The 19091-nt window shown below is 38.5% G+C and overlaps 1 protein-coding gene across 1 annotated transcript in view; it reads right to left on the minus strand.

Moving 5' to 3' along the window:
• The window catches only part of HOOK1 (hook microtubule tethering protein 1), a 61598-nt gene extending 42917 nt beyond the window's left edge, over nt 1-18681 (minus strand). The window contains exons 1-5 of the mRNA XM_040627224.1: nt 18393-18681; nt 11519-11604; nt 4885-4957; nt 1787-1837; nt 434-566 (exon numbers count right to left, since the gene is read on the minus strand). Coding sequence (XP_040483158.1) covers nt 434-566; nt 1787-1837; nt 4885-4957; nt 11519-11604; nt 18393-18455 — 406 coding nt within the window. The 5' untranslated portion in view covers nt 18456-18681. The remainder of the gene's footprint in view (nt 1-433; nt 567-1786; nt 1838-4884; nt 4958-11518; nt 11605-18392) is intronic.
• Nucleotides 18682-19091: the final 410 nt, after the last annotated feature.

Genomic DNA, 19091 nt, shown 5'->3' on the forward strand with positions numbered 1-19091 from the left:
AAGAGCAGGATATCACCTGAAGAAGTCTGGATTATAATTTAGTATCTGCATATTTATTTATAAAAATCTGAATCAACCTAAGCTTCTATCTTACATGTGAAACAGAAAACGTATCAGATGAATAAGTACAATTTTTACGGAATATCCACTAAGCCCAAAGCACTGAATATAACAAATTAAATTAATTAAACTAAAATACATTTAATTTAGACACTGAATATAAATCTCAGAATCTGGGTACAAACAGGATACTCAAGATTTGTAGCTTTCTAATGGCAGACCTGGGCTAAACAAGACCTCCTGGGTTACATTTCCAGGTGCTTTGTGATGAGATGTAATAGTAAATTTTTATGCTACTTCCTATAACAATGTAAGTTGTTTCTAGAAAGTGAATATCCCCAAATTGACTTTGAATTGGTTGAAATTCACTTACCTTGCTTCTTTTCACAATTGACTGCACAACCTAAAATAAGCTGGAGCAATCTCCCAAGTTCCACAGAATCTGAACATTCAGTTATTTGGTTTAAATCAGGGATAAGTTCTTCAGAAATGTGCTGCCCCAAAAACTGCAGTATGGAGACAATAATAAATTAGATCACTCATTTATGTAGACTACGAAGAATTTATTACATTTAATTATTACAAGGAAAACAAATTATAGATAGGATTGTGAAATGACTCAGATAAATTAACAAATTGATAAACCCATAATGATCGACTAAAACCAGTTAGCAAAGTTCAAGCAGCACCCCAAAATTCTGAGTAACCAACCGACAGCAACTAAAATGGTTTTACATCAAATATCCTTTGATCCCACTGTCAGAGGGATTAAGAAACCCCTAGACTGATCTATTACGACAAAACTTAGGTCTTTCTAAAACTAAACAGATTTACGGTGAGCTGAAAGGTAAGCATATTCTGACGCATGACTGGTTAATAGAAAACCACACTATAAACCATCACACTCACGGATGAACAGCAAATCTAACAAATCTCATGGATTAATCTTTCCTGGCCTTATCTTTTTTTTTTTTTTTTTTTTTTTTTTTTAGCTCATTAAAAAGTTTTCTTGGCATTAAAAAAGCTCTAAAATGAGTTTGAGGCATTAGTAGGTTGAAAAATTTCAATCTTAAAATTACTGGATAAAATTACAAGTATAAATATGTGACAACTTTAAAAACTAGAAACCAAATCTTTTAACAGCAAAACCAAACCAAAAGTTTTCACACATAAGCAATAGGCTTTCTTATATCACATAATCCTATAGAGAACTTATTATGGTACTGAATAAGAAAGAAAAAAAACCAACCTACTTAAATAATGTACTATCTAAAGTGACTTTAATAATACTTTCAGTTTGCTTTTTTCCCAATTTACTTGCACAAAAGGATGATTTCACAGTATACCTCTGGGGCTGTCTGCATTGAGAGAAATGTCAAGATAATACTTTATATAGGAAATACTTTGATTTAATTATAAAGTCTACTTTATAGCATTGCATAAAATCAAATCATTTAGAGATGATGGTAATTCTCTTGGAGAAAATAACAAATTTCAAGAGTATCAATATAGAAGCAACATTATTTTACAAATCAATATATTACGTTAAGCCTGTTCATGTTAACAAAATTTGAGTGTTCTGAAAATGGCAAAAAAAACCCACAATATATTCCAATTATGAATTACATTTTAGTAAGATGTTATAAAAAATCCAGGTTATTTTTTGGTGTCAATATAAATATCATATAGCATGCTGTATTTAAACAAAGTCAGATGTTTTTCATACCTCATTGTAATAACTCATAATTCCTTGAAGCACCTTCTTTAAATTACTAGCCTAATGGGGAAAAAAGAATAACAATTCAATAAATTATCTCAAATTAGTAATGAAAGAAAATTTATCCCAAGGTGAAAGAAAACAAAAACTCTGGCCTCATAAAAACGACATCAGAAAACATGTATGAGAGTTCTATAAATACAAGTATAGGATCTTTTTTAAACATGAAAGCTTTAATCAGAGTTTGATTAAAGTGTTTTCATGCTTCCACAGGTTAACCAGAGTGGTTTTATTTAAAGTGAGCTGCAATGAAGAGAAGTACCAACTTTAAAGATTTAGCTACAAGCATGTCCACCTCCAGTCACTAGTGAGTAACAGGGTTTCTACTTATTCTCTTGCCACAAACAACAGACAACAGGACGAAATGCAAGGAACAAGGTTTTCCACGCTTTAGCCACTGGACAGTATGGAACTCCAATTCCTGAGAGAAGGAAAACAAAACAAAGATGAGCCCAACTCTAGTCCAAGATCTCTCTCTGGAGGCAATTTTCATTCCATGGAATAGAGTGGTAGAAACTGAACAAAGCCTGATGTTCTCACTGAGTTGAGAAGATAGACATCAGAAGTTCAGGAAGGTCAAGGTAGTTAGAATTTGCAGGGCAGACAAATAAAGAGGTAAGCGCTATGGAGAGAAAATGCTCCAGAAATCTGCACGGTGGTTTGTCACTTTCAGCTGAATACCAATTTGCATGCGCATGGGTGAAACTCACTGACATTAAACAAAAATAATTTCACTTTAAAAAAAATTGTTTTCCCCAGTCAAGAATAACTTTCAAGGAAAAAACAATCCAAGTAACTTTACGGTGAACAATTCCCAGAGTTTACACAGGGCCAGAAATTGTTGAAATTCCCACCAGCCACAGTGAAGAGACCATGCTGCACTGACAAGCACTCATGAAAGACCCTGAAAAGGCGGCACCTTAGTAATGTGTCTAACCCAGCTCTAGAGGAAAAATAATTCTAGATCTGTTTCCTAACCCCCAAAGCTTTGTGAGGATCAAACCGATTCACAAGTATCTTAACTGCCTGCAAGAACAAAGTCCAACAACTCTTTAAAGGAAAACAACCCAGCACTCAACAATGAAATTCATACTGTCTAGCATCCAGTAAAAAACTACTACATAAGTGAAGCAGCAGGGAAATGTAGATCATAATAAGGAGAAAACTCAGTCAATAGAAATGGACCAAGAAATAAGAAATGAAAGAAGACGACAATAATGTTAAAATTGCTAGCTTCAAAATGTTAAAGGATTTAAATGAAAACAGGAATATAAGAACAGAAAAGGAAGATTTTCTTTTTTTTTCCTTAAAGAACAAAATAAAGAGATGGTCTCTAGATAAAGGAAGACTCAACTGTTAGGTGTCTACATGAAAGACTTAATATTAAGACAGATTAAAAGAATAAAAAAAGATACACTAAAGCAAAAAATAACCGTAAAACTGGAGTGGTTACTTAATACCAGACAAATTAGACTTCAGAACAAGGATTGCCAGTGATAACAAAAGGCCTTTCATAATGATAAATAGATTCATTCATCAAGAAGACTTTAAAAAATTAATGTATATAAACTTAACAGAGATTCAAATTACATGATTTAAAAGTTAACAGAACTGAAAGGAGAAATCAACAAATCCACAATCATTGTTAGAGATTTAAGGACTCCTCTTCCATAACTGATAGAATAATCAGACAGAAAATCAATAAAGAGATAAAAGATACAATAGTACTATCAATACATTTGACATAATCCATCTGCAGAATACATGTTGTTTTTAAATGCACATGGAACATTCACCAAGACAGACCATATGTTAGGTTGTAAAATAAGTCTCAATAAATGTAAAAGAAATTCTCGATACAGAGTTATGTTCTCAAACAGAAATGGAATTAAATTAGAAATCAATAAATACAAGAAAGGTACCTTAAAGATCCTCAAATATTTACAATTTGAAATACCTACTTCTAATCTACCTGGGGGTCAAAAGAAACCACATGGGAAATTAATGAATACTTCGAACTGAATGAAAATAGGAACACAGTATGTCAAAATGTGTGGGATGTGTAAGGCAATGTTTAATATTAGGAAAATAAAAGACCTAAAACTTATGATTTATTTTCCCACTTTAAGACACAGGGAAAAGAATAGAGTATGTAAGTAGAGGAAAGGAAAAAATACAGAGAGGAAATCTATAAAATAGAAAACAAAACGAAACCAATAAACTTGATAAATGTCAAGCCAAACTTATCAAGAAAAATAAAGACATAAATTGCCAACATCAGTAAAGAAAAAGGATACATCACTAAAGATCCAATCATCAACATACTATTAGCAAAATAACACAGTTAAGAACAACTGTATGCCAACAAATGGGACAACTTAAATGAAACACACAAATGCCTGGAAGACACAACAAAACTGACCTAAGAAGAAATGGAAAATCAGTCTGGTAGTTTCTTAGAAGGTAAAATATATACCTACACAGTGGGAAACAATCACATTCAGGAATTTACCCAAGAAAAATCAGATAAATGTCATTGCAATTGTACCCAAAGTAGGTAAACACAGAAACAATTCCAATATCCATCAACAGGTGAATGGGTAAGCAAATTGTGATGTAATGAACTACTATTCAGCAAAAAAAAAAAAAAAAAGAAAAGAAAAGAAAAGAAAGAACTCCTAATACAGGCAACACGGATGAGTCTCAAAAACGTCACAGTGAATGAAAAATGCCAGACACAGAGAGTAACAAAGAGTATATAAAGTCTGATTCCATTTATATGGAACTCTAGAAATCTACAGTGACAGAAAGCAGATCCATGGGGCCAAGCGAGGAGTGGGGATTAACTGGGCACAGGCAGAGGTGCATGTTTTGGGGTAATGGAAATGTTCCACATCTAATTACAATGGAAGTTACATAAGAACATACAAACCGTACACAATAAAATACACCCTTAAATTAATTTTTTAAAAAAGATTTAATTGAGTTTAGTGTTAATTTTAAAATCACTGTTTGGGTTAAGTGCTTCTACTACGTATTCTGTATACCTTTATTCTCCAGTTGTCACCAACATCCTCTTTAATTCGGCTTAACCAAGATTCATTGAACCAAGCTACATCACTGAAACAAAAATACAAATGCAAAATATTAAAATCTTTCTGTTATACAGAAAGTATCAAATTCAAGCAATATTATATCAATATTTTATATCTTAAAGCCCATCCTTAATAGGGATAGTAAATATTATTTAAATGAACCCACTGAATTTTCAATGATTCCTAAGGATTTCTTTTGTAGTTTCTCATAATAAATTACTTAATTCATTAACATCTTCAATTTAATAAACATATACTAAATATCTCATATTAGGTACTCTGGTAGCAGGAAGATGTAAAAGTCCCAATCCTAAAGGGGGAAAAAAAAGAAGAACACTAACATTTTAATGTGTCTACTCTGTATCGAGCACTGTGCTTCATGTTTTTCCATAGTGCAACATTTCAATATCATAGTAACTGGCAGAGGATTGGTTATGATTACCCTCAATCCTACTCTCCAGGGAACTGAGGATGAGAGAAGACAAGTGATTTGCCCAAAGTGATACTAGTACATGGCAAAGCCCAAAATTAATCTATTTGATTGTAATTGAGTAGAATGAGTGTAATGAGAAGTCTACAAGGACAAATTTAGTTTTAAACTTGTAAAGTTAAGTCACATTAATACAGAAGGCCAAGACAAAGAATTGCTACATCGAATTTTTAGGTCTTAAAGAATAACATTTGACTATAGTGAACTGTGTTAATAGATCATACATATTCTAAACAAATATTTGGACGCTTACTCTGAGTAAGGAACTAAGCAAGATTAACAGGAAAATGAATAATTTACTACCATGACTCCTAGGGAAATAGCTATTAAAGCGCGAAAGAAAAGAGCACAGAAACTATACTTAAGGGAGAATGTGAGAAATGCTGTGAGGGTTAAACAAACACTACAAACAAACAGATTATTAGTACTAGCAGAGCTCTTCAAAGTCTCATCTAAATTTTTACTTTACACATAACCCAACAAAAGTGAGGGAAGAAATTCAAGGGATTCTTTTCCAAGGCCTGAATTTAAAAATGTATAAAGCTGAAACTAGAACACAATGTTTAGCTTTTCAGAAATCATTCTGCCTCAGATGCTCGAATACTGAAGATACCACTTCCGGCTGGGGTAACCGAAATGACTTTGCCGTTTCTAATTCATCTATGTGGAAACTGTAGCCATTTTCTTTGAAGTGAATTAATGTTAATTATATTCAACCCTTCCTAGATGCTAAGGCTACAATTACCAAAATAATTTGGATAGATGTATAAATGGTATATTTCTAACCAAGTATTTACCTACAAAGTCTGATCCATTTAGTTATGAGCCAAAACTGTATCAAAGCAAATTCACTTTCTTTTGACATCAGATTAAGTAAAATAGGTAAACCAGTTGTGATGGTTACTTTTATGTATCAACTTGGCTAGGCCATTAAATTTTGCTCAAACATGCTTGGATGTGGCTATGAAAGTATTTTTTAGTTAAGATTAACACTTAAATCAGTGGCCTTTAAGTAAAACACATTACCCTCCACAATGTGGGTGGGCCTCATCCAATCAGCTGAAGAAAAAGAATAACCTCCCTCAAGAAAGAGTGAACTCTGCCAATAGACCGTCTGTGGACTCTAGTCACAACATCAGCTCTTCTCTAAACCTCTGGCCTGCAGACCTCTCCTGGGCATTTTGAACTTGTCAGCCTCCACAACCACATGAGCCGATTCCTAAGAACAACCTTCTCTCTCCCCAGGGTCTATGTGTATGCATCCTGTTGTATATGCCCATGTCTTACTGATTCTATTTCTCTGGGGAACACTGACTACTAAACCAGTCTTCTAACTGACCCTAAAGATATCTTCATATATGATTCTTTAATTACGTTGTAATTACCTCTAGAAAATGGATCTCAGCATAACCTCTTCTAGCTTTCCTCCTTTTATCCTGTGTTCCTCCTTGTCTTTCTTCCTACTCCAAATCAACTCCAGCCCTGTCTCTTAGTCTGCTCAAGCTTCTATAACAAAAGACCACAAACGAAATTTACTTCCCCCAGTTCTGGAAGCTGGGAGTTCAAGATCACGATGCTGGCAATGTAGGTTTCACTCTCAGGGCTCTCCTTCATGCTCGTAGCTGGCTGCCATCCCACTGTGCGATCACGTGACTCTTCCTGGTGTGCTCACAGGAGCGAGCTCTCTAATGTCTCTCCCTTTTTTTTTTTTTTTAAAGATTTTATTTATTTGACAGAGAGAGACAGCCAGCGAGAGAGGGAACACAAGCAGGGGGAGTGGGAGAGGAAGCAGCAGGCTCCCAGCAGAGCAGGGAGCCCGATGTGGGGCTCGATCACAGACCCTGGAATCATGACCTGAGCCGAAGGCAGACGCTTAACGACTGAGCCATCCAGGCGCCCCTCTAAAGTCTCTTTTATAAGGATCATAATCCTATCCGATCAGGGCCCCACTCTTATGACCTTATTTAACCTTCATTCCTTTTCAGAGGCCCCATCTCCAATCTAGCTATACTGGGGGTTAGGCCTTCAACATATACATGTGAGACAGATACAAACATTCAGTCTATAATACCCTGAGAAATACTCTCTAACTTTTCCATAAAAATGTATCTCCTGCTTTCTTTTCTTATAAACAACTCATCCTTCTTAAACAATTGTAATGGCAGCCAATCTTTCCCACTGTTAAACTCGATATGCAACCTCATAACTCTCTGGACATATCCTTCTTTTATCCTTTTTTTTGTCCTTCTTTTATCCTTTTTTGCATTGCCACATCTACATGTCTAAACTAGACTCTTGGCCCTAACAATTAGCTCCTTTTCTCATATTTCCCAGAACTTCAGTGAAACTCAAGGGACACCCAAAAAGGGGACAAAAGACTGAGAAAGCAAAATATGGTCAAACTGTTTTCTAAAAAAAGTAAGAGTATAAAATTGTTTTTTTTTTTTTTAACTACACCCATGGTGTTTGTCCAACTAAATACAGGCAGTAATTAACACTACAGGTTGCTACACACAACATAGTTGTTCTGCTTCAACAGACACCCTGACATTCTTCTTGAATAATCAAAAAGCCTACTTGCTTAACATATCAGATCGTGATCTGTACTTTGGGCACGTGCATCTGGCCTTTTATGTATTAAGACCCCAAAGTAAAGATCTATCAGGAGAGGTTCAAGATACTAGATTTCAATGATCATAGCTGACTGCAAGCATTGGTGTTAGAGTCAGGCCAAAGCTATGCAAATCTTGGCTTTGCTATTAACTCATTATTTGACTTTACAAATGTGATTTCAGCACTCTAAACCTTTGCTTCCTGTATAGACTGAGGAACACCTACTTCACAAAACAGTAGGAACTAAATGAAAACAACATACGTATAGGGTATATAACAATGTCTTATAATTTAGTAAATACTTCGATGCTGGCTTTCATGATCTATCATTTCAAGTGCTCTAATATCTGCTGAGTGAATGAATGAATGAATGAATAAGTGCATGGTACTTGAGATCTCTGCGTTTCTATATTCTTGGTCTCACTCTTTTTCCTCTAGCAAAAATGTTTAGTCAAAGACAAAAGAAACAAGCAGAGAAGTTATCTGTTTGTTTAAAGTGGACAAATTAAGCCTTTTTTTTAGGGGAAGTCACATGCTACAATATTTATAGTTGTTGTGGGCTGAATTGTGTCTCCAAAAAGATATGTTTATCTCTTAACCCCTGATACCTGTGAATGTGACCTTATTTGGAAACAGAGTCACTGCAGATGTAATCAAATTAAGATGAGGTCAAACTAAATTAGGGTAGGCCCTAATCCAATATGACTGGTGTCCTTCTAAGAAGAGGAGAGGACACACAGACAGGGAGGACAGCCACATGGAGAAGAGACAGAGATTGGAGCTTTGCTGGGCCAGGGGCACCAGAAGCTGGAAGAAGGAATGATCATCCCCTACAGGCTTTGGAGAGAAGATGGCCCAGCCAATACCTTGATTTAGGGCTTCTAGCCTCCAGAATTATGAGAGAACAATTTTTTGTTGTCTTAAGCCACCCACTCTGTGGTACTTTGTTATGGAAACCCTAGGAAACAAATGCAGTTGTAGTTACAGTTTTCCCCCATGTGTTTTTAAGATATCTACTTATATTTAAAAAAAAATGTATACACACACACACACACACACACACACACACACACACACACACACACAACTATGTATTCAGACCAGAGAAAATAATTAGGGACTTGTCGAACCCTAGCAATAAGTCCACGACTCCCCATGTCTAAGTTATACAGATTGGGCACTGATGTTCTCTTTTTAAAGATTTATTTATTTTTGAGAGCAAGTGAGCAAGCACAGGGGGTGGGGGGGTGGTTAGGGGCAGAAGGAGAGGGAGAGAGAATCTTTAACAGACTCCATGCTGAGTACAGAGCCCGATGTGGGACTGGATCTCACAACCCTGAGATCACGACCTAAGCCGAAATCAAGCGTCAGACACTTAAGCAACTGCGTGGCCCAGGTGCCCCGGGCATTGACTTTTATGATCTTATTCTTTAGCATACTTGCCTCAGGTAAATAATAAAAGAATTATTCATTTAATGTTGCTACTTCCTTAGAAGGCAAAATTTCCCTTTTCATCTTCAGTAACAACTTTGATGTGATATGAGTCACAACAGCAATCAATGCAATACATAATAGACTGTAACATATATAAAGCGCTTTCAAGGGTTCAAAGAAATATGGTAAAATGTGCCCTTTTAGCAGGAATATGACACACTGATCCAACTAGGAAAAAATGTATGCTTCTAAATTTTACTATCAAAATCCAGACTTCTGGAAAGCTACAAAACAAGAAGGGGATTCAAAAAGAAAAACAAATTTTAAATAATCCTTAGATGATAAGGAGTCTTAGACAGCTAAGTACGTGCAAAAACAGGCAAACAAAGCAAAAAAGAGGTTTTGATCCAATTTTAGGTCAGTCTAAGATTTTATGAAGAAAGAGAGCTTTCTGATTGGTTGGCTATTACATTTTTCTTGCAGAAAAGCTACCAGAAGACAAGAAGAGACCAAAAAAAAAAAAAAGAAGAGGAAAATCAGATAGAGGATCCATAGTGACAGCAGGAACCAACAGATTATGGAAAATGAGTTGGTGATAAAGGTAGAGTTGAACTAAATGTGAATTGGCCCTACTCTAAACACCAGGTACAGTGCTAACGGAAAGGGAGTCAAAGAGGCACTGTACCACATCACGGTACAAACAGGTCTCTTCCACTGTGTTACAGTATAAAAGTTCCCAGGGCCACCACAACACCTACGAGTAAGAGCTCTGGATGGCACTATTAAAGTCGGTGGACGCATACCAGCCCTACGACCACACCGACCACAGTGTCGCTCCATCTACACCAATACCCACGGCATACTGCAATGAAAAAAGGCAAGGTGTACATTCTAATGACAGAAAACAACGAGGACTTATCTCAAATCAGTATGTAGAATGCTTGCTTCTGACCAATGAAATCACTTTGAAACTAATCAGGGTATAAATAAACGAAATGTTTAAGAACCATTTTTAAGAAAACAGGGGAGGAAGGTATATTTTAGAATGACTACCAAAAAAAATGTTAACATGTTAAGTTTGTCTCTTAACATGTTAATCCTGAGTTAACCATAAAATCTGTCCATTCAAATTAGATCATGTTGAAGATGCCAAGTAACTAGAATTTTGACATTTTAAGTTGTTTTTCTGAGGGTGAGAAGGAATTTTGGCAAACCCATCTACAGGGTTTTCAATGTCAATCACAACAAACCTTGACAAAATGATGGCAACAATTAAATAAACAATCTCTGCTATAAAACAAGTGGCAGAGGTAGGATTCTGGTCTCACTGAAGATTCGTTATCATAAAAGTAAGCAAATACAAAATCAATATGACTATCAATTAATAAATTGGCTCCATTTGTTCCCAAGGGTTGAACTCATATTGCAGAGGTTATAATCATAATCATAATCCTTGCACAATGTTTGGCAAAAATTGGGAAATAATGGACTTAGGAGCTTTTGATACTATATAATTATACCTAATGGGCCTAACCCAAACAGAATTATTAGTTAAGATTCCCCAATATTCGTGACTTCAAATTTCTTTTATACCTCATTTTATTATTGGTGGAGTTATAGAAGTTCTACTTTTAATTCAAATATAGATTTTAAATTTAATATTTTTCCAAATCCAGAGTTTATATTTCAGTTCTCTAAAATAATAATCTTCATGCATTGAAACCCAGTATAAGCAGTTATAGCATTCATTTAAACTGTTTCTTTCTAGTTACTATAACTTGTGAAAGTGACCAGAACAAGTTTAAAATTAAAATCTCGTAAATAGATAAGAATTCTGTTCGCTCATTCAGTTAAGGTGTATCTCTGTGAATAAGCAAGGAAAAATCGGGTGGTAAACTTTGTTCCCCAGATACAATAGTGCCTTGGTACCATACGGCTCTCAGGACTTCAGAGGATACGGTTTCAGCGACTTTTAGAATATAAGTCTAAGCTTTCTTCCTTGGCATTGGGTTTACAGGTCTTTCAAAATCAGTCTAGACCACTACTTACATTTGATGAAGAACTTGTGCCATGGCAACTCCGTTAGTCAGCTGTTTGACATCTTGACAAGGTGCAGCAGTATTGAATGTCTGCAGCTAAAATGACATAGAGCGAATGACTTTACTGCCTCTTTATACTTACAGTGTAGTGTTGTCAACCCTGTCAACCCTGAACATGTATATATATATGAATATATATATATGAATGAATATTACCAACCTAAAAATTGTCCTATTTGGTTTAAATTCAGACTGTGCCAAACAAAACTATATTAATAAGTTTCTATGGCTGTGTAATATTTTTATAAAAGTAAACACTTAACAATTCATAAAATCATGAATAATCATACCTAAAATAGTTAAATACATTGATATAATGTATGAAGTACTTCAGAATTTCTGAAAGCCACATGTAATGCTCTTAAGATAGATGGCACTGTGTTCATTTTTAGGAGAATAACATCAGAAAGAACTTGAGGAAAACCTGTTATTGCAAATTAAAACTTCACTCACATCATGTGGTAGGACAACAAAGGCTAGAAATATCAAGTCGAAAACTACTTCACTGACCAGTGAGCTCTGAAATAAGGCAGGACCTTAGCCTGCCATCCAACAATTAGTGTCAGGGCATGAACCGTCCGTGGCCCACACATCACATCAAGTTGTTTCTATCTACTTTGGCTTTAGATATTACTCTTTTCAAATCTCTAAACTCTTTAAACATTCATGTACATATTAAAAAGAGAAGTGGGGGTGCCTGGGTGGCACAGTCGGCTACGTGTGCGACTCTTGGTCTTGGCTCAGGTCATGATCTCTGGGTCATGAGATCAACGGGCTCCAAGCTCAGCTTGGCGTCTGCTTAAGACTCTCTCTCCCTCTCCTTCTGCCCCTCCCCTCAAAAATAAATAAATAAATCTTTAAGAAAGAGAGAGAGAGAAGTGGAACTGTGGCAACTTTTTCTAGTAAGCAAATACAAGACAGAAGAATTTTGGAAAGCAAATTACAATAGAGCCACAATGGTTCATATACTTCCTAGAAATCTCATCTGAACCCAAAATGATCTTAAATTAAATACATTATGATTCTCTTTTCCTATACATATTTGTCTCCTTTACTATTCAATTATTATTCCTTAGTTTACCACTTCACTATCTTAATTTGATACAATTCTCTCCCCATGATTCACCTTTAGTGATTGTTCATTTTCAGATTCTACAAATCTATCTCCATTGTCCTAATACAACACGGAAGGGTGATACAGACAAATAAATCTAGACACAGTCACTTTCAAAGTATATACACAAAGACACTTTACTGAGCTCCCACTCTATGTAGGCACTCCAATATACGATGGGATTACAAAAGAAAATCACCAGTTTTCTACCCTCAAGCAGTTTCAGTCAAGAGTTAAGGACAGGAGAAAAAGACATAAATTATTTCTAGAAAATGCCATTCCCAGTCTCATGACTACATTATGCACAAAATGTTCTGAAATAGGTGGGAGTTAACTAATTTAATTAGGGCTTGTATTTAGGAAAGACTTCTTAGAGATGATTCCTGAACAGAAGTTCTTGAGTGAAGAAAGGGCCAAGACAAGGAAGCTTCAGGAAATAGAAACATTATAAGAGCATAAATACATGAAAAAAACAAAAGGTATATGCAGGCAACATACAGTTCAGTATTACTAGATTTCCAGTGCAAAGAGGAAAAAGAAGGGGTGACAACCAAGGGGGGTAAGAAAACAGACATGGGTCAGGACTCTGGAGGGCCATGACAAGTCTGGAGTTACTCTTGAGGGTATCATCCTTACAACAGGAAACAGGAGAATAGTTTCTACCTTATAAGATGGTGGTGAGAATTTAATGAATTAGCCAACATAGCAAACTTAGATCAGCACCTGGCACATGGTACAAGCTCAACAGCTGTTAGCAATTAACTATGATTCAGGGTTTCTCAAAGTTTGGGGTCGAAGAACACTATGTATTAGAATCTCTAGACATATTAAATCAGAAAATCCCTAAGCAATTCTTACGCACATCAGTTTTTTAGACCCGTCACTCTGGGTGACGATGAATCACGGATAGTAAGGAAGAGTGACACCTTTAGCATATTTTGAAGAGCAGCAATAGTGACACAGAGAAAGGAAGAGAGTAACTTTACGCCTGAATCGGTTAGCACATTCCTGCAACCGTCTTGTTGATAAAATGGAAGGCTCTAATTGAGGTAATGCTAAGAGGACAGAATGAATTGATGGAATTTAAAATATGAAATAACAAGGGTTTTGCAATTAAGTGGATGTATAGGGAAGAGGAACCCTAGGGCTTAGGGCATCTTTATTGTCTTCTTTAAAAAGAAGACAATCATATACTTTCAGGTAATCCGTGGCTCGCACTTTTCAAACCTACTTACACGTTGCTTCATTAACTTTTTACAAAATGGATGTGATTAGTTATCTAAAAAGGATGATTTCTGAAGCACAGAATATCAAGCAAAATAGTAAAGAAATATGTAAAAGCAGTACATATACTAAGTAGTTGCCTTGTTACCCATCCTGTCCAGATTAAGATCAATTTTTCCTTCCTACAGACATGGAAATTGAAGGGTCTCTTGAAAGTTCTTTAACAAGTTGCAAAATAAATTAGATAACATAGGATGTAAATTCATTTGGCCAAATAGAAAGGCTTTATGACCAGGAAGAGTGAATAAATTAAAAAGCTCGGTATGGATAATGAGGCCAAAACAGAGGGATGAAGGAAAAATGTTTCCTTTCATACTATTCTTCAGAGAGGTGAAGAAGCAAAAGTCTTTTTAGTGAGTGGCCCAAAAGGGACAGACAGGGCTTCCATCAGTAACCACAGTGTTTTGGCAAATAACCATCTTAGTTTCTTCTTTATCTTTAAATAAAGAAAATAATCAGAACTGTGAAAATGTTGTTCCTGAATTGCTTCAATGTAACTGTCACCAAAATCAAGGGAAAAAAGGGGATTTTTACAACTGACAGCCAATGAAAACTCAACTTCGGGTCAGCTCTATTCTCATACTCTCCTCCTCCAAATGCTCCTTTCAGAAAGATTATTGTTTTACGCTTCATGGTTTTCATAAAAATGATTCAGCCTTTAATATTTTTTGTTATTTTGGGCATATATTTGGCATGAGTTTTCCCTTCACCTGCTTGTCAAAGTCAAAGAACACAAGAACTAAGAAAGCCATTAAAACAAATATGGTTCAACTCTAATTTTATCGGAGAAATCAAAGTCCAAAAATTTTAAATTTCCAAATGCCACAGAGCTGAGAGGCAGAATTAAATTTATCTTCATACGAATACTTAAAACTCTCATATACTCCCTCTACCTTGTAAATGGTGCCCAAATTTATCCTTCAGCCCTGAGTTTTTTGCTAAGTAGCAGTATAACATTTCTAAGAACTAATTATTTTAAGATGAGTTCCAAATTATAAAATACAACTTCTTGATAACTGCCAAAGGAGGCATCTCTTTACTACCCAGCTTTTCTTTATGACTTCTCAAATTCTGTTAACGTCGGTTCTACTGTCTCAGAACACTGTCTAGTGCTAAAAGAACACAGTTTTACTACCAGCTGTCTTCTCACCTCCATGATTTAGCCCCATGATAACTTTTTAATCTTCTATCTCCTACGACTTCCCCTCAACATGTCACATTGCTCAGTATGGTAGGGAGCACGCTAAGAGACGAGAGATATCAGGACAAGATGTGTCTTCCACTACCTCGTTTTGAGCTACCGCCAAATGAGACCATTTACATTACTGCCAGGGGTTCTTCCCTGTGTTTAGAAATTCATTTCCCCTGATTTCTACTTGCTGAGATCCATCAATCCCCTATAAAACAGTTAGAAGTTCACCCCAGGTATCTACAGGAACCTACTTAACGGTGAAACACTGGTCTCTGAGGTCAGGACCAAGACGAGGATATTGACTATCACCTTTGATTCCATGTAGTATTGGAGATCCCAGCCAATTCTTGTTCCAGGGGACAGAGCAGAAAACCGGTTACACAAGGACTCTGGCCCCAAGGAGCAAACAGGATGGCTTCAGAACGTGTTAAATGTTATCGGCACAAAGGAGGTGGTTGACAGGTTACAAAGGGATAGGAGTCAGGGGCAGGTAGGTCATCCGCTGTTACTGATTCTGAAAGATGACAACAGATCCAAGAACTCAATGGTGAAAAGAAGCCAGCCACTAGAAGAGCTAGAAAGAGAATATTCTAGGCAGAGGAAAGAAATGCTAAGAAAGACCTGAGGTGTTCAAAACAGCTTAACTTCCTCAGGAAAAAGACAGTCAGTGCAGCACAGTGGGCACGGGGAGTGTGGCATCAGGAAAGTGTGGGGAAGCTCGGGGAAGTGAAGTGGCATCCACAAAGCAGTGACTGGCAAAAGCAAAATAAGATACCAACGTTCACTGGGAATCATCCGGAGAGGTAAAGAGAAGCCAAAAGATACCCAAAAAACTAAAGCAGAAGATCATTTCACAAAGGAAACATCAAGTAAGATAAGGGTAATATGTAATAGTTTGCCAAATCCAGTAGGTGAAGGCCTTAGAGCAAAGAAACTCCAGCGCAGTGGGTTGAGGAGTGAATGAAAGTTCAAGAAGTATAAAGGATGAGTATTAAGAACCTCAAAGAATTTGCATAGGGAAGGGAAAATATTGTGTGGTTTTAATAGGGAGTGATGGCGCTTCGTTCTTTCTTTTTAAGATAAGGAAGATTTGAGTAAGTTTACATGTTGAGAGGAACGAACCAAAGGAGAAGTTGTAAATACAGAAAGAGGTTAAGTGATAGAGCGAAGTTTTAGAAGAGGTAGGAGGGATGGGATCTAGAGCTAGAGCCAAAGATAAGGAGGTCATTTTCCTGAGGGCAGAAAAATTGGGGGCTCAAACAGGGTACTGACAGAAGTTTGCAAAGAGAAACACGAGGGGAACTGTGGGGTTGTTCTCAGTCTTTATACGGCTGGGCATTGTTATGGGCACAGGCAGACTTGGCTGTAGCAGCATTTGTAGAGGCAACAATCTGCACAACTCCACCTTCTCTGCAGTGTTTCAGCAGCCTCAGAACTGGAGAAGCGAATAACCTATTACACTGTCATCTATATCATTTTTGCAGTTTTTAAGGAATATTGCCTCTCATGATAAAAATGCACAGCTCTGCCTGCCTCTCCAGCAAAAAATGAAAAGTTCTTTGATTATTCTCAATATCTGTCATATTCAGCGCCTTGAACAAAGTAGGAACTCAATAAATACTGGTTCGAAGAATGGACAGAGTCACATAACATTTTAAAATACTGCAGTACAATTCAAGAAAATCCTATACTTCACCACCTCATATAAGTCAATGACATCATAAAGACTGAGTTTACTACTTAAGTCAAATGTTTGGAGCAATAAAGTAACAGATTAGGATACACCCTTTAATTAGTCACTTGTTTTAACAAAACACATCATTAAAAGCAATGTTGCCTTATTTCATGACAGTCTTAAAATACAGCATCTAAATCCCAACATATATTTTAAATGAAAATACAGACGAACAGTTATCTAATTGCTTTTAACTCAGAAATCCTATATACTTTCATTCCACTTATAACAAAAGCTATTTACCTCTACACTGCAAACACTGCTTTAAATTATGGTTATTTCCAGTAGACTTCATACACGGCCAGAAACCTCTGATTTCTCTCATTCTTTTGAATTACTTAAATTAGGAAATTGCTAGGGAATCTCATCAACCAATTACCACCTCCTGATCCAGTCTGTATACATTCCATTATGCACACCCTCCTCTACACACAACTAAACAACTAGTTTGGCGATGGGCACCATCAAAAGCATCTTGCGAACAGACCATTAAGCATCAACCTTGCCCAATAAGGGTTAGAAACTACACCTGAAGGCCAGCTCGCTGATGGCTGAGAACTTCCAAAAGGTGAGACATCATTTTACTGAGGGGAATACTGGGGACAGATTCTGCCTGTCCAAACCTAACACAAATTAATTAGAAATACTAAGCATGCACAGGGGCGTCTGGATGGCTCAGTCGGTTAAGCGTCAGGGTCTTCATCTCAGGTTCGTGAGTTCAAGCCCTGCTGGATGCAGGGACTACCTAAATAAATAAATAAATAAATACTAAACACGCACAGTGTGCAAAAGAAAATGCCAAGTCTTTTTCTTTAAAGAAAATGCTGTCCATTGGAGGGGAAAGGGGGGGTAGCGAGAAAAGGGGAACACGAGCCCCGCACCCCCAACATATGTTTTTCTGCACACAGGAAATACGTGGAAATATCCCTTCTAAATGACTTCTACAAAATCGGATGTCCTGGGATCGTGGAGGAGCTCTCATGATCCAGGAACCAAAACCACCGCTTGGCCACCTGTTCCCAAGCACAGCAACGTGGTCTGGGTGGGAGGGGAGTTTCGTAGGGGGCCTTCGCTCCGAAGGGGCACAAAGATCCGTATAGGAAGGCTGTTCAGCAAACAGAAGGCGAGAGAGTCGGTGGTCCAGAGGGAGAAAATAGGGCAGGAAGGGGTAAAGGGGATGGACACTTGGCTCCAGCCACAGCTGTCAGAAGCACGATCAGGGGAGTAAGAGGAGCCTCCTCCGTCCCTACCTCCAGAGCTCCCTTTACACTTCCCTCGTCTCCAGACACACACACACACACACACACACACACACACACACCTGCCTCGCGACCCGCAGGTGGCACTCTCGCGGTCAAGGGCGACAGCTGACGCGGAGGCCAATGCGCCGAGTCCGCTGCGCAGGTGGCCAGGCTTACTCCTCAGGCTCACCTGCGGAGAACCGGGGGCCCCAGGTAACTCGCCTCGGCCCCTCGCCCGCCCTCGCCTCTCGTACTCACCCAGATGATAAGGCTGTCGCACAGCGGCAGCTCGGACTGCGGAAGCGGCTGCGTGTCTTCCATGGCCAGGGCCGCCGTCGACTACGCCGCTGACACCGACACCTCCCTCCTCCCCGCGCTCCGCCAGGAGCCGGCGTCGACGACCTGCTCGCCGGCCGGGAAAGCTCGGTAGCCAGGCCCAGCGCCCGCGCGGCTCACGCGCGAAGCCTCGCGCTGCCGACGTCGCCGGCGTAACCCCCTCCTCGCCACGGCCCCCGTCCCCGCTCCGCCCCGCTCCGCAGTTCGCCCCCTCCCCGATCTGGCCCGGCAGCGCGGCGCTGCACCTGAGCCCCGCCCCCTCCCGCCCCTCCCCGCCCCCTTCCTCCCCTCCTTCTCCTCCCCACCCCCTTTCTCCCCTCCCTCTCCTCCCCACCTCCTGCCCACTCCCGCGCACCTCTCCCCGCCGCACTGAGTGACTAGAGCGCGCACCAGTCACAAAGAAAGTAGGTGCCCGAGAGGGGCGTGCGGGGCGGGAGGGGGCGGGAAGAGCGGGGATAGGTTGCGCAGGAGGAATTGCTGATTGGACGCACCCTCTTGGCTCCGACCAATCAATGTGAGACAAGACAGCCTCCGGGAGGGAGCGCGAGAGGGTGGGAAGGGGTTTGTGACCTGGCAGGTGCGGCGAGGACTGGGGCGGGGAGCGCGCGTGCGCGGCGGGGC

Source organism: Ursus maritimus, unplaced genomic scaffold (assembly GCF_017311325.1).
Source record: "Ursus maritimus isolate PB19 unplaced genomic scaffold, ASM1731132v1 scaffold_12, whole genome shotgun sequence".
In the NCBI taxonomy this organism is placed as follows: domain Eukaryota; kingdom Metazoa; phylum Chordata; class Mammalia; order Carnivora; family Ursidae; genus Ursus; species Ursus maritimus.